General features: G+C 49.0%; 1 protein-coding gene across 1 annotated transcript in view; it reads left to right on the plus strand.

Annotated features, from left to right (window-relative positions):
• The window catches only part of LOC121836393 (oxytocin-neurophysin 1-like), a 65,283-nt gene extending 50,374 nt beyond the window's left edge, over positions 1 to 14,909 (plus strand). The window contains exons 2-3 of the mRNA XM_042291284.1: positions 13,835 to 14,036; positions 14,772 to 14,909. Of these exons, the coding sequence (XP_042147218.1) occupies positions 13,835 to 14,036; positions 14,772 to 14,869 (300 nt within the window). The 3' untranslated portion in view covers positions 14,870 to 14,909. The remainder of the gene's footprint in view (positions 1 to 13,834; positions 14,037 to 14,771) is intronic.
• Positions 14,910 to 15,919: the final 1,010 nt, after the last annotated feature.

Raw genomic sequence — 15,919 nt, forward strand, 5'->3', positions numbered from 1 at the left:
AGAAACGTCAAAGGAAAATTGGAACATTCATGCTGTTCAAACGTGCGCGCACAAAACAGGGAGGCATGTTCCGACATTCGACGCCTTAATGTTTTGATGACGTCACAGGCGTTACTATCACAAACCAGAACATTACTGAGAGTAAGCGAAAACGACTGTGGCTTATTATCCTTGTCTTTATGGATATTAAAGGCGCATAGTTGACAGTATATCGATATAACTTGTATATTGCTAAAAAACCGCCAAGGTTTCATAAAACCGGCTAAAAATCCCGCCGCCCGCAAAACAATAATTTATCCCGCTAAACAGAACCAAAAACCGCTTAGTTTAGCGGGAAAACCGCTAAATTGGCAACACTGCTGCCGGGTGTTTTAACCTTTTAACTCGTTCCATAATGCAATTGGAATTATAAATATTGCAGTTGTCATAATTGATGTTTTTTTATTAGTTTGAAATATTATGTACCCCGTGTTTTTTATATTAAGTGTCAATTTCTTATAATTGCACCATTATTAAACAAGGATGAAATATTCATTAACTACGCCCTTTAGTATATCAAATAACTAATGAAATTAAGAAAAAGGTGTATCATCGAAATACATTATTTTTTGTGAGCGGTTAAGTAGATCAGAAGGATCATTGACTTATAATTATAAAAAGTATGGGTCCAAGTAACCAATCCTTGTGGGCCCAATTGTCGTGGTTGGTGTTGTAGTGGACTTAAAGGTAGACATAGAGACAAACTGGAAACGAGCTGTTAAGTAAATTTTAAGAAAGCAGAACTATAGGTCTGCTTTCTTAAAATCTATACTCGTTCGGAAACGAATATATTCATTCCTCAAAGAGCATCGCTCCAGTTTATTATTTATAATAAAGTGATCAACAGTGCAAATTATAGTGATGTAAGTTATTCACTGTGGGTGATATTGTCGTCATTAGGTGACTGATTTTCTGACTGGTTTTAGTACAAAACCCTCAAGCCCAAAACGCACCCTGTATTGACAGAATAACAACCTTGTCGTTCAGAAGCTAATATGTGAGTTTGTCGTGCAGGAGCTAATATGTATTGTCACAATCATTGGGCTCTTGATCATCTATATGCATAATGAAGTGGGTATATAAGAGATGCCTTCCGCCTGCTTGATGGGTTTCGGCGCGGAGGCGCACAACCCGGAAGCGCGGAGGGTTCGCTCAGAAGTGTTATCGCATTGAAAAACAGCTGAAGCTCCGGAAATGCGGGTCGACATCGTAACGAGGCGTTCAAGGCCTCGCGTTGGAATGGCGTCAGATAAGCAGGCGCGGCGCTGGCTCTTTCCACTCTTACGTGTCGGGCCAGTCGTCTGCTCGGAAACTTCGGACGTTCCGAAAAAATTTTAAAGAAAGAAAGGAACCGTTTTTCTTTTATTATTTACTCCCTCTGCACCGGCCTGCACAGACGATTAAAGCAAACCTGAAAGACCAAGAAGGGAATAGGAACTATGCTATGCTACGAACAGAAAGAATGAAACAATGACGGCGAGTAACAGACGCGAGCACATTTTTTCGACTGACAACATAGTTTATTTCTATAGTTTACGATCCCCGGTTTTCCGACGGTTTTTAGAGTTGGGGAAGAAATATAGAGCCGAGGCGGAGGGAATTTCTCCATTGTGACCAGCGTATACGTCAGAATCGGATTTTCCACTTTGACCAATCGTGTACACCCTGGAAATAAGCGATATTGTGCGAAACAAATTGCCCACCTGCGTGCCGTCCTCGTTTTGTTTTGTTTTTTGTTTTTTTTTTATATAAAAAGTTTATTTATACTCGCACGCCCGTAACTAACAGAAAATATGCGACTCGCGTGAATTATTTTTACGTCCTCCTCGAGAGAATTGCCACCTCCGCGATCATATTGCTCAAAGGTCGTACGAAAGCCACTCGCTGCAGACATATGACGACAGAACTGTCTGCGGCCGTGAGCATCGAGCATGTTTGCTTTGTACAATTGTACGTTTCGAGCAGTTCTCAAAACAAGTTTTGTGCGAACTATAGGGAGTTTTAGGGAATCGTTTTCGCACATCCGATACGGTATACGATGGGCCCTCCGGTACGAACTGAGCATGCGCTACCGTAGAAGGCACTCACATTCGCGATTCTTACCGGACGACTCATAGTACCGTATCGGGTGTGTAAAAACGGTTCTCTAAAACTCTCTAATGTCGGCGGACTGCAGTTTATAGGATGCATAAGCAGCTTGTTCGCGACAAAACACAGAACCGGGTGCGATGCTGCGAGGAAAAACGAGAGAGAGAAAAAAAAAAGGAAAAAAAACAGAAAAAAAACGAAAGGTTCATAAGGAAAAGTGAGTTCTCGATTTTCATCCAACGTTGTTCGGACACGACGAGCAAATTAAATGGCGACACGTTCCAACAAGGTCTCGGACTTTGGCCTTAAGAGCCTATAATTACGGGCGTATATATAGTCTCTTCACCCGTTTGCCTTCGGGCTCTCAATCACTAAAGGAAACTGTTTGTTACTTCGCTGCGCATATACAAATCAACCACAAACAGAAGAGACGCAAAGTGGGCTACTATATACGCTGTCGACGACTTCATGGACACCTTTAAGAAGCGTTTTAACTTTTCGCGTTCTAACGTAACCGCGAGATAGGAGTGGTGGACATGTGCTTTCAAACAGTGATGCGCACTATGGACAGTTTTCAAGGTCGCACCGAGCAATACCGTCGGTCGCCATTTTGTTGCGCACGAAGCGTATGATTGGCTTCATGCTTCACGAAATATGATTTTGATGTTTGTTCCATTATAATCATCACTTCGAGTTATGTCCCTTGGAAATATGTTCGCCTAGTGACGCGGCCTTGGGGTACCCCTGTCCGAACTGGTGTCAGCATCGAGGAACTGCCGTTAATATCTGCAGTTCGCTGCCGGAAACCTCCGGCAATGCTCCACCATTGCTGGCTCGAGCACATCGTATCACGCACCACCTTGGCAGTACCTGGTTTCTTAAGTCGCAATCACACTGCCTCTCCATCACAATAAAAAATAAAAAAAGATGCCGAATTTGTTATTGTTGGTAGGCTGATTCTCGAAGAAATTGGTTAGGATTTAGTGCGAGCATTCTTACTGAGCGAAATATGGGAAGTCCAACATCGCAACGGTTCGTATACTCTTGCATTAGGAGAGACTGTCTGCTCTCCCGGGCGTCGGCGGTTTCTTCTGATGCAACCACCCACCGCAGCTTCTCTCAATCGCCGCCCCTGTGGTGTCCACGTACTCTTCACCCTACGCTCGCAAAATGTACCCCTACAAAAATATGTATGGACGTCCTATGTCCATTCTTTTGCCGTTCTATTACCCCTTTGTCCATCCTATGGATTCCTGTAGACAGTTCTTAGACCGTCTATGTACCACTAATTTGCCACAGAATGGACACAACAACGCTATAGAGATCTTCGCGAAAGAAAAAGTTTTTCATTCCTTCCTATTTGCGTTCTATGGTCCTGGTGAGTCTATGGACATCCTATTTCCTCTCTATGGTGTGAGCTATATATTGGTACATTAATAAAATGATGCCGGGTAGACGTTTTCTTTAGATGCAGCGAGGTGTCCGAGTTAAAGAGTTGTTAATTAAGTTCCGGGTATCAATATGTTACATTGATGTCTGGAGGCATATCCAACCTCAGGGTATATTCATTGTGGAGATGGAAGTGTTTAGTTTGTGCCGGAATAATGTTTTTACTTTCTCAGTGGGAGGTAGATATATGTGGGTCGCTGCGGCCCCCGTAGATATTCGCAACTTTCACAACCCATAGGGGGCGCACTGGTGCCTATCAAAGTAGCGGTCATCTGGATGATCGTCGTAAAACAGCGGTATACTAGGCTGGGTCTGCGCGCGACGCGTAAGTAAGTCTAGTTATGCTGTATGCGGCGCAGTGTCAAAACCTTACTTTATGTTTTTTTTTTCACGTCAGGAAAGTGTAGGCAAGCCATTTTATTATGAGGCCAATCATCCAGGAGCTAGGGAGTGCGATTCTCACACCGCGGTACCACCATCACTTAAAGTGGCTTCTCTATGGACCCCGTGGGGACTCCGTGCAGACCCTGTATGGCTTCTCTGCAGACTCCATAAGGAGCCCGTGTAGACCCTGTATGGCTTCCCTGTGGACCCTGTATGGCTTCCCTGTGAACCCCGTACGTACTCCCTATAGACCTTGTATGGCTTCTTTGCTGACCCCTAAGGACCCTACACTCTTTAAAATGACTTTTACAGAGCACGTTCCTGCGTAAAAACAAATGGGAAAAAGCTCTTTTTGTAGAAACCTTTATTGGAGATAGTACAAAATGACATGGGCGTGATGTTTGCATACACTTTAAGCTTACAGGGTTTTGCGACACAATTAATATTTCTTTTTACAGCCATGCCTCACCGGCGACTTCAGGTAGCGCGTTTCGACTTGGGTGCGTCCTAACTTTGGTTGCGATTCGCGGCGCGTCCGCCTGGGAGACGGGGGTTGGCATCCCACCGCTGGGGCATTGTTCCCGACCCTAAGTGCCCCAACTGTGGGCAGGTAGAAACAAACACCCATGTTTTCTTTGATTGTCCCGTTGCGCGCTCATTTTGGCGTTTGGTGCACCATGGCTTCCGGGGTATCGGCATCTGGAACTTTGTGTCAGGCGGTAGGTGCCCCCGCGGGGGCTTCGCCCTGCTCCTGTTGGCAGTCGGCCAACTGGTCCTCTGGCAGAATTGTTGTGCGGCGGTTGGCCAGCAACGACGATTTCGTGCAATGTGGCCAGTTCTCTCTCGACTGCGGGGTACCCTGCTCCGCCACCTGGACTCCGAGCTCTTTTGGTTGGGCGAGGAAGAGTTCCTCAGGCGGTGGTCTTGCCGCTACGTCCGGCTGGTTGGTGGTCACATCCACTTGCTTTTCGCGCCTCTCGCACAGGTGTGAGAGGCGTGGGGTGGGGTGAAAGGGGGGGGGGGGGATATGACGTTAGCCAGCCGAACGCTACGCCTGGCTTACACTGACATTTCTTAGGTAAAGGAGAGAACCCTCCTCGTGTGTGCCGATGAGATGTAAACAGCGGCCATATTTGGTTCGCTAAGTTATGTTTTTTCGTTACCTCCGTACCTGGATCTTTGTAGCGTACATGTTCCTATTGTATACCGGTGTGATTTACGTCTTGCAGTTTACAGTGTCAATAAACTTTTCTTTAAACCCTGAAACCCCTCTTCTACCGTATATGTTTCGGCGCCAAAGTGGCCGATTCAAGCCAAAGCAGAACAGTCACATGCTGTAGATTATCGATAGTCCCAAACCAGCACACGCTGTCGTGCAGTTATCCGAGTGGCCGCTGCGGGTGGAATGGTGGCGTTGCAATCGCAATTAGTTCGGTTTTCGAGTACAGTTCGGTGCCACTTTTTCGGAGCAAGCTCTTTAGCGTTTCCCAACTGACTTGCTCTAGAAACGTTGGTCGGTGCGGACCCCGTCGCAGACCCCATGCAGACTGCGTGGCTTCTCTGCGGACCCTGTAGGGACTCCCTGTAGACCTTGTATGGCTTCTCTGCAGACCCCATGAGGACCCTGTGTAGACCTTGTATGGCTTTCCTGTGGACTCCCTAGGGACTCCTTGTAGACTTCGTATGGGTTTTCTGCAGGCACCCTATAAACACCGTAAAGACCCTGTGTAGACACCCTATGGAGTCCCTATGGACTCTATATGGCGTTTTACCATAGAGAGGGTATAGGATGACCACACATCATCCATAGAATAGGACGTCCATAGAACGTCCGTTGGCCAATATTCTATAGGGCAGCCATAGGACGACTTCACGGAGGCAACAGAGGTCGTGGTCTTCCTATAGACGCCTTGTGTTCTGCCTATGGACGCTGCTCTATAGAACATCCTAGAAGTGCCCATACATATTTTTGTAAGGGTAGATTTTACACTATAGAGTATGACGAGCAGGAAGCTTCTTTCACCCTCGGATATTATGCGAGCCACCCAGATATGTAGTCGCAATGATTTTATGACGCGAATGCAGTTTTTAAAGTGGCCGTTAGCTAGCAGACGGCAGAAAAACCACGACATCTAAGCCCGCGCGCCCGCGCGCGCGTTTCCGAATGATTTGAAAGGTGCACGACGCCGCACGCACAAATCCACTGGCGCACGCGCGGTACGATTAGCGCCTCGTATCGTCTCCCCGTTGCAGCCCCCTGTAAAGGGCCATTCGCATATTCGCGTTTTTATACGGTGCGTTCAGTATTGGAAAGGCATTGCGGTGCGTTGCGCTGAGCGTACGCGCGAAGCTTGTGCGCACAGTTGCGTTGCAACGCAGCCGACCGCAGTCAACAACCAATGGAAGCTTGCTATTGGCGCATTCGCTTAACAATTAGCAATGAAGCTCGTTGAGCAACCCAAAGAAACATGGCGGCGCCCCGCGGCAGCACGGGAGCACGGGTATATGGCAGCAAATCTTTACTCTTCACTGAGGATCTCCTCAGCGCTCAAAAGCGAGTAACTGGAGAATTCGCTCCTCGACTATGTTCACTGGAATGTGGCACGGGCGGGCAGTGAATCCAATTGGCCCCTACTTGCGCGATCTACCGCCGCGGCGATGGTTCTCCTACGTTGACGACATCCCTGCCACGAGTGGGAGCGATATCTGCTTCGCTCCAGCTGTTTCGCTGATGATTCTCCGGACTTCGTTGCCTCCTTATCCGCACACACTGCCACCGGCGTCGCCGAGCTGGCGATTCTCGCCTGCTACAAACTGCGTTCCGCAAACGAAACAAAATGAAAAACCGGACGTAGTGGACCCGTGGACCCACGTGGACCTTTCGTTCGTCGACCGGAATTGCTCACGGCTGGTTCTTGCGAATGCGCCTGAGCCTTCTTGTTTTCCGGCTTCTGATTGGTCGAACGCACCGCAACGCTTCAAAAAGTTGAGCGAGTCTCGGCTCACTTACGTCGCGCTAACCGAGCGTTGCGGGAATGCGCAAGTCGTACCGCAACACTCTTAAAAAAGAAGGGTACTGTAGTACCCTCCTTAAGGGGGCAACCGACTTGCACACAGGGCAACCCCTTTTGGAGGTAACGTTAACCCCCTGCAACGAGGGTGCAAACTTACCCCTTGGGTTAGGGTGCAACATTGCCTCCCTTTGGAGGTAACGTTAGTTCCTTTCGGTGTTAAAAGTGTATCCTTTTGGGATCAGCCTTTACCTCCTTTAGGGGGGAACTTTAACCCTTTTGGGAGGTAAGACGAAATAATTGAGGGCGCTGCTTTTACCTCCTTTTGGAGGGAACTATGATCCACTTTGGGGTTAAATGTACACGATGAGGAAAACAGCTCAGAAAACGCGGACCACGAAGAACAAACACGACAGGACAGTGCTGTCCTGTCGTGTTTGTTCTTCGTAGTCCGCGCTTTCCGAGCTGTTTTCCCCAGCATGTATAACAGCAACCAACTGGCCCAGTTCACCACCTTATTACAGGTTAAATGTACACTTGATGGAATCACTTTTACCCCCTAAAGAAAGGTGTTATGGCCCTTAGTGGGTGTGATAGTACATGCTTCAAGGGTGGGCCTTATAATAGATGAAGACGTCCTAGTTCTGGAAGTAAATGACAGTGTTTTATTGTGGCTGTCACAAACAAAATGGCATAAAAATCAATGACATGACTAGACATCTTACAAAAGTTCCAAGATGAAACCACTAAGCGCAATAAAGGCATCTGGAACAACACTTTCGGGGCTTTAGTTCGCGACAGTCAATAAAATTATAACAAAAAAGTTCATAAACAATCAGTGTCTACCCGGAAAAGAAGAGTGAATGCTTGGAACACTGCTTGGAATAGCGAAGCTTCACCGGGGTGAACTGAAATGACGTAGTCTTGTACAAACCAGAATCAAAATGAACGCACTGTAATATGGCATAGATTCTGTATCACAGATATTGCAAACAGCAATAAACACCAAGACACGACTAGCAATGACTAGTGCTTTGTAACTCAAGGACAGCAGTACGCAGTAGTGGAATGCAGGCTGGAGTCGAGTTAAACAGACGCCTGGATTTGCTCTTCTAATGTGCAAAGAAGAAAGGGCTCGTATCTCCTGCTGCAAATGAGCTGCACCAAACTACCGCAAGAGTCAAAGGGATCGAACCTACTTCAAATGAATGGCGAAAATCGGTTTTGAGCATCATGTATTTAAACCCTGCAAGCCATCAAAAACCATCTTGTATTTAAACCTTGCAAGCAGAAATCACTGTGAGCATGAAACCACAATCCTCGAAGGCTTTCAGGCCCCGAGTATGAAGTAGACTGAAATAAATTAAGTATGCCAATGGCTGCACAAAGCAAAAAGCTGTGATTTTGGAAATTACAAAAATGTGACTATAAAGCAATATTATTGACCTTCTGTAACTCTCAGAATCAATCATACTGCCGTATGTCAGACAAAAAAAAAAAAAGCATTAAACAAACGACATAGAAAAAAATTCGTAAACCTGCATAAAAAGGCATTGAAAAAAGAACATACTTCTTGGTATTTCCTTTAGGTTTGAAAGCAATGTGTTGCACGTGACTCCACATTTGAGTGTTTCAGATCAATTAAGTACTCTAGTGCAATGAATCTGCGCCTGAACTGGTGATGGTACTCGTAGTTAAAGATGAAGTAGAGGCAGAATGCAACTAGGACTGCCTCAGCAGGCGACGCGACTTCGAGGTCTCCCTCCACTGCGACATAGCTGGGCGCCTCAGGATTAATTAGGCTTAAGCTGACAGCCACCGGGTAGATTGCACTGCCTGCCTGGAACCAAAAAAATGTGGAAATCATGTGATATGAAGTTGAAACATATCCCAAATTTTAAGAAACTGTGAAGAAATATTAGATTTTTCTGAGTCGCATTTGAAGCATTTGATGGGCCACTGATTCCAGCATTATAAAGCATCAACCATACTTACCAGACGTGACCAGTTTAATTGTTGACTAGCTACCACTGACTAAAATTATCACATGACGGGTGGTAATTGTAGATTAGTCAGCACCTTGTATTCACCGGTCATGATTAAATTTGTCACCCCGATTTACTTAGGTGACTAACAAATCTTAGTCAAAAGGGTACAACTACTGTAGCAGGTTAGTATATACAAGTGCTGATTGTTGGGCGAGTTGGTATTGTACATGAAAAAACATGATTGTGCTTTAAGACAAGGACAGAGGAAGACCATACACCACAGAGCGCTACACCAGATTAGCTATTCAGCACCACAGCAGACTCCCACTACCGCCAACCCTAACTGCCGAACTTCGGCAGATATGCAAATATTTTTGCCGAAGTGCTCTGTCAGATTAAAATTGAATGTATGTTTTATTTATACATGAGAAGAACAGCACACAAGGACGAAAACACAGAAAACGAACACACCGAAAAGGACACACTCAAGCGCCTTGTGTATCTTACTCTAATTCATTTACTCAAAGTATACCCCCAAATTTCTCTCGGAAATGAAAGACAGCACACACACAAAATAAACATAAAAATCAAGAGCCCCACTTCAAGTGCACAAATGGGAACAAGAAAATCAAAATAAAATATCGGACTACGCGTACCTGCAGTAAACAGTGTTAAGAACTGTCACGAGATGAGTCCAAGGTAGCAGGCATCCAGTACCCTCGACGAAATCACCCTACAACGTTGCCGCAGGACGAAAGAAATATATTGCCGCGCGCCAAGTAGGCACCGCGGCCGTAGCACAACGGTTATCGCGCTTACCTCCCACGCGACGGGCCAGGGTTCGATTCCTGGCCGCGGCTACGCATTTTTGTTTACACTGTAATGTGATGTTCTAGTGAATTCGAGAACCGTCTAGCTGATTCGAGGTTAGAATGTTCTCCGCGTCGAACCTTCTACATCGAACGCTCCAGAAGCCAACGCGTGTACAAAAGCGCCTCCGCCTGAGCAGCCGCGCCGACCCTCAGTCCACCGAGGAAAAGAAGCTGCGTATCCTGATGCGCGGCGTGAAGGACGACATCTTCGGTGGCCTCGTACGCAACCCACCGACGACGATTCAAGAATTTGTAACTGAGGCGACGAACATTGAGCGTGCACTGCAAGCCCGAGCCAGCCACTACCAGAGGCTACCCGGCGTCAGCGCGGTTCCGCCGTCCGCTTGCGACCTTGGCTCCAGCATCTCCAGCATTCGCGAGATCATCCGGGACGTCGTCCGGCAGGAAATTAAGAAGCTCCTGCCTGCTACCCACCAGCCGGCTTCAGTGTCAATAGCCGAAGTTGTCCGCGACGAGGACTACCGGAACTCTCGGCGTGACGCAGGCTCGGGGGACTGGGGTCGTCGCAGGTACTCGTCGATCTCCCGAGGGCGTTCACCATACCGGGGGCGCGGGTCGCTTGGGTGGAATCCACGCAGCCCGAGTCGTCGGTATGGGCATCGACGGTACGCATGGTCAGCTTCCCCGCAGTGGTAACACAGCGGGCGTCGGTCGGCCGTCCTCCAGACGTCTGTCTTCCTCGGTACACGGGGCTCCTGGCTGGCGTACTGGGGCTGGTCGTCGCGGCGTTGGTCGTGCTGCGGCGCAGGAGACTGGCGTCGGGGCGGCGCGACATAGGTGCGAGGAGGAGGCGGTGGCCGTCGGGCCACTGCGGCGTAGGTCACGGTGGGCTCCTCGGGTGCAGCTACGTTGGTAGGAGCCTCCCGTTGAATTGCCCGCTGAACCTCGTCGCGGACAACTTCGGCTATTGACACCGAAGCCGGCTGGTGGGTAGCAGGCAGGAGCTTCTTAATTTCCTGCCGGACGACGTCCCGGATGATCTCGCGAATGCTGGAGATGCTGGAGCCAAGGTCGCAAGCGGACGGCGGAACCGCGCTGACGCCGGGTAGCCTCTGGTAGTGGCTGGCTCGGGCTTGCAGTGCACGCTCAATGTTCGTCGCCTCAGTTACAAATTCTTGAATCGTCGTCGGTGGGTTGCGTACGAGGCCACCGAAGATGTCGTCCTTCACGCCGCGCATCAGGATACGCAGCTTCTTTTCCTCGGTGGACTGAGGGTCGGCGCGGCTGCTCAGGCGGAGGCGCTTTTGTACACGCGTTGGCTTCTGGAGCGTTCGATGTAGAAGGTTCGACGCGGAGAACATTCTAACCTCGAATCAGCTAGACGGTTCTCGAATTCACTAGAACATCACATTACAGTGTAAACAAAAATGCGTAGCCGCGGCCAGGAATCGAACCCTGGCCCTTCGCGTGGGAGGTAAGCGCGATAACCGTTCTGCTACGGCCGCGGTGCCTACTTGGCGCGCGGCAATATTCAATCAACTTCAAATAATGCAAACTTGAGCCATATCCAACTTGCCTACTGAATGATCAGACTTTTAGAAATGCCTGATCACACGCAAAGAAAATACCAAGTCTCTGCTAGTCTCGCTGCCGGTAACAACTTCATGACATTATTCCGTAATATACTACTATTAATGTTTGTGAAGCGCACAAATAATTAGCTCAGACATTTATATTCGGTATTTCAAGGTAACGTGACATTTTACCAACTATTTATTAAACCTCGTTAAACTAAAAAAAAAAAAAAAAAAGCTTTGATATTAAAAATCAGTGTTTAACACTGACTTTTTCAAATATCAACGACATTGAGAATTAATCGCGCCGGTTGGCCCGTGTCGCCAATGAATGCCTAATCGACTACTGCTCTGCGAAAAAAAAAAATACAGAACCACCTTATGAGATTTTCAAGTATTTGATCAGATCCTCAATTTAACGTTTACACGACACACCAACGGCCCCCCCAAAAAGAAAACCTCCTACCCCTCACGCCTTAAACGTAGGCGACCCCCGATTCAAAAGGCGTCTTGTCGCACGGCTCCATGGCTCAACGGGCCGCCGCTCTCCCCCTTCCTCCGCCCGCACACACATGCACCGGGAAGAGCTCCTGGCTACGCCACTGGTTAGCGTATGTCAACCTTCTAAATATGCGCTAGTGCAAGCGACAGTCATGCCTGTTCTTGCTCTTTATGAACTTCGATGGTTTAAACCGTGTCAGCGTTCGCGCCACACACTAATTTTATCGAACGCTCGACGCCTTCAAACGTGCCAACATGTCCGCCAACCCTTTGTCTAAGGAAGACGGGGGTCGCCTTCCTGGGGCGGTCATAACCGACGTCAGCTGTCGCCCGCGCAGAACATTTGCTTACCTGCATACGGTGCACACAAGTTGGATCTTCGACTGAAGTAAATGCAGCGCTCTCGGTGACTTCGTAAGAAGAGACTGAGGCGAACAGAACAATAAAGAACGTTCCTGCGCTGGGACGCCTCCGTCGAACGTTCGAGAAGAAAGACCGGTATGACCGGAGAGGAGCGTTGGCGAGGAACGGGCTCGGCACCGGGCAAGCGCTCTCCCACGCATGCGCGAAGAATGACATGTCATACGAGGAGATTAGCGAACTCGTTTGCATCTTTCCACAGCCAATCGCAGCGCCAGGCTTTGGCAGCGCCCAAACAGGTGCACCCTCTGGGAGGTAATACTTACCTCGTTGGTGCTCCTTCGCGGCGAACTTCACATTGTAGCACCACATTCTTAGTGTCTGCTGCGCCTGAGGAGGTAACAAGCGGAGCGCTTTTCCCCCTTGCCGGGAGGAGGGTGGTAAAGGCGGTCTGTTACCTCCTTTTGGTCCCCTTTTTCTAAGAGTGTAGGCGACCACTCCTGACCGAAAGGACGCCGCAACGCGCTCAAACGCGTTCAAACGCCAACGTGTGTATGGCCTTTAAGAGCGAGGGAAAGTGTATACGTATAACGAGAGAACGAAGAAGGGGAAAAAGCATGGCGGGAGCCGCGTTGCTGTCTCACAAAACCAGACCAGCCCAAACCAGGAAACTTTGAACAAAAGACGGCTGCATGCACCCAGAGAATTAAAGTTAACGCATTCAAAACACGGTGTTCATCGCAGGCACGATGGGAGAAGTACATCTGCGGGCACGCCTCAAGCTTCTTAGAAGCATGATTGCTTCATACGTGATTCCAACACGTCTGCAGACAGCTTCTGTATGACCAGCGTGGACCTTCATACAAAGAAGAAACACGTCTCGGAGAGTACTTTTGTACATGATGCATAAAGTCGCCGTCACGCTATTACTGCGTTATAAAAAAAATAAAAAAATAAACAGTCTGCCATACAAGGAGTTTCCTCCTTGTATGGCGGTCATCCTCTTACATTAGTCGAACAAAAACTGGCCGCAGACATGTCCGAAACACACGAAGCATTAAGCAAACGTGCTTCGAGCATGCTTGAGTCGTGCCCACATATGATTCCGTCATTTAGAAGTTTTAGGGAACCGCTGCTGCACATCCGATACGGTACGATAGGCCCTCCGGTACGAACTGCGCATGCGCTACCACAGCAGACATCTATATGCGCAGTTCGTACCGGAGGGCTCATCGTACCATATCGGACGTGCAAAAACGGTTCCCTAAAACTCCCTATTAGAAAGGATTAGGGAACCGTTTTTCCACGTCCGATACGGTACGATGGGTCCTGCGGCACGAACTGCGCATGCGTTACTACAGAAGACTCGCATAAGCGCAGTTCGTACCGGAGGACCCATCGTACCATATCGGACGTGGAAAAACGGTTCCCTAAAACTCCCTATTATCTCTGCACCGAACACTGTGTCTTTTGTACAATGTACAAGCAGTTTGACCGCAGCTTTAGTGGTGTGCTTCTCGTGACTACATGACGGACCTATCGGGTCGACCCTGGCGGTCGGACTTCATCACGTCCTCCGAAGTGACAACGCCCGTCTTCCCTCGCAGTGTCCTCGATGCGGTCCTGCCGGCCGGGGCGTGTGCTACAGCGCCGACGTCTGCTGCGCGGGCTCCATGTGCATCCTCAACGATGCCCTGGCCACGCTGTCCTGCCGCGCCGAGGCCCTGCACGGCGTCGCCTGCCACGTCCCCGGAAAGCGTTGCGGCACTGACGGCCGCTGCGCAATCCGCGGCTACTGCTGCGGCCCTGGTACGTGCCCTTCCGATCGACCCGTTTCGAAATGCGGTCTGGCCACTTGGATCACCACCGTCATCTGAGGAATGGCATGTACAGTCGCGAGCAAAAGTTTGCGGGGCACGGGAGCGCGTGCCGAAATGCATCGCCGCGCTGTGCAACGGCGCTCCGCCGCATTAAAAAGCCCCGCTTTGAGCATGCGCGCCCTTCGTGCTGGCAGTCATGTCTCTTTCGCTCGTTTCTATCCGACTCACTCCTGATAACCGGAGTCGGCGCCAGGGGCGCAAGTTGCCGTTTCGCTGGCTGTCATGCCTCGCGTCGTCTTCAGCTGCCTCAGCAGCCGCGCTGGGTGACAGAGCGCCTGGTTACCCCCCCCCCCCCCCCCTCCCCTCTTCCCCCTACGCGACCTCCATGACAGCGCGGTGGCTGAGGCGGCTGAAGCAGACGCAGAGCATGACACCCAGCGAAGCGCTAACTCGCGCCCCTGGCGCCGACTCCTGTTATCAGGAGTGCGTCGAAAAGAAACAAGCGAAGGAGACATGATTGCGAGCACGAAAGACGGGCATGCGCAAAGCGCGTCTCCTTAATGCGGCGGCGCGCCGTCGGACGGCGCTGCGATGCATTTCGGCACGCGCTGCCGTGCGTCGCAAACGTTTGCTCCCGACTGAAAACTTATTTCGTGGTTTTTTCGGCGAGAGAATTTCAGCCGAATTGCGGTTTTGGGCATGGAAGATCTGTTCCTCTTTCCAGACGGCTGCACGAAGGACAGCTCCTGTTCTGGAGGCGTGCCCACGGACCAGTTCGGGAGCGCCGTCGACATCCTCGAGTATGGCATGTCCGAGAGATGAGCGGGCACAATGGTCCACGCGACCGCTACGACCAATCACAATGCCTAGAACGGAAAAAAAAAAAAAAAGAACAGAGCGGCAGCGCAGCTACTGTTTGTCTGCAAGAGAACTTCAGCGAGGGACGAATTAATCTATCGCCTCTTGAATAAACTTGGGAAAACAGCTCAATAATTGGGGTTGTGTGGATATTTATTTATACAGCGGGTGTGTTGGTCACCCATTTCGAAGTTGCGACGAGTCACTCGCTGTAGATGAGCGATTTAGCCAGTGTAATACAACCGCTATAGCCATGGGGTCTTTGACGCGCAAAGCGCAGTAGTGTTACACGACCACACGCCGGTACGATGCTCATTCAGATCTAAACGGGCAGGGGTGGGAATTCAACCCGGGATCCCTGAGTTCTGCAGCGCGAGCTTTCGCTCCACGTGCTCCGAGCTCGTGTGCGCTAGTCTACTCGGCCACCGATCCCCCTCTGTCATTGCACTTTTTTTTACGTTGCTAGTAAAATCTAAGCCTACAAAATTTTATTGTTGGATATAAATTTATTAAAAAAATAACAAGAACAAAAAAGCTACAAGAAAATTTTCGTACCGTTTTGATAGGACACTGAAAATGCAAGCTGCATTTCTTTGTTTATTTAAATTTTTATACTTCGTTCAGCTTAAAGGAGCCATTAAACGATTTTTGACTTGCGCTACATACTACTTAGAGTCGCTCCTTAACGTTAACACTCGAATAGACTTGCCATAGATTTTTTTTCTAGTCAATGGAATTCGTTAAAAATAATCGAAAAATATGAGCATCTTTCATCCTCTCAACTGGCAACCAGAATAAGCTGCCACGTGGCCTGATTCCTATCCTGTGCTACCAACAATAACTATAGCCACGCGCCGGGGGTTAGCCACAGCCTCCTCTATACTTACAAAGCCTGGCAGTTCGACGACGGATCCATAGAGTTTGGATACATGGTTTTGCGCAAAAAAGACGGCCACAAGAGAGAGAAACAAACGCGAGCGCAACTTACAACTGTATTGAGGAAACCTTTAGAAA

Source organism: Ixodes scapularis, unplaced genomic scaffold (assembly GCF_016920785.2).
Source record: "Ixodes scapularis isolate PalLabHiFi unplaced genomic scaffold, ASM1692078v2 PGA_scaffold2__306_contigs__length_199485367, whole genome shotgun sequence".
Taxonomy (NCBI): Eukaryota; Metazoa; Arthropoda; class Arachnida; order Ixodida; family Ixodidae; genus Ixodes; species Ixodes scapularis.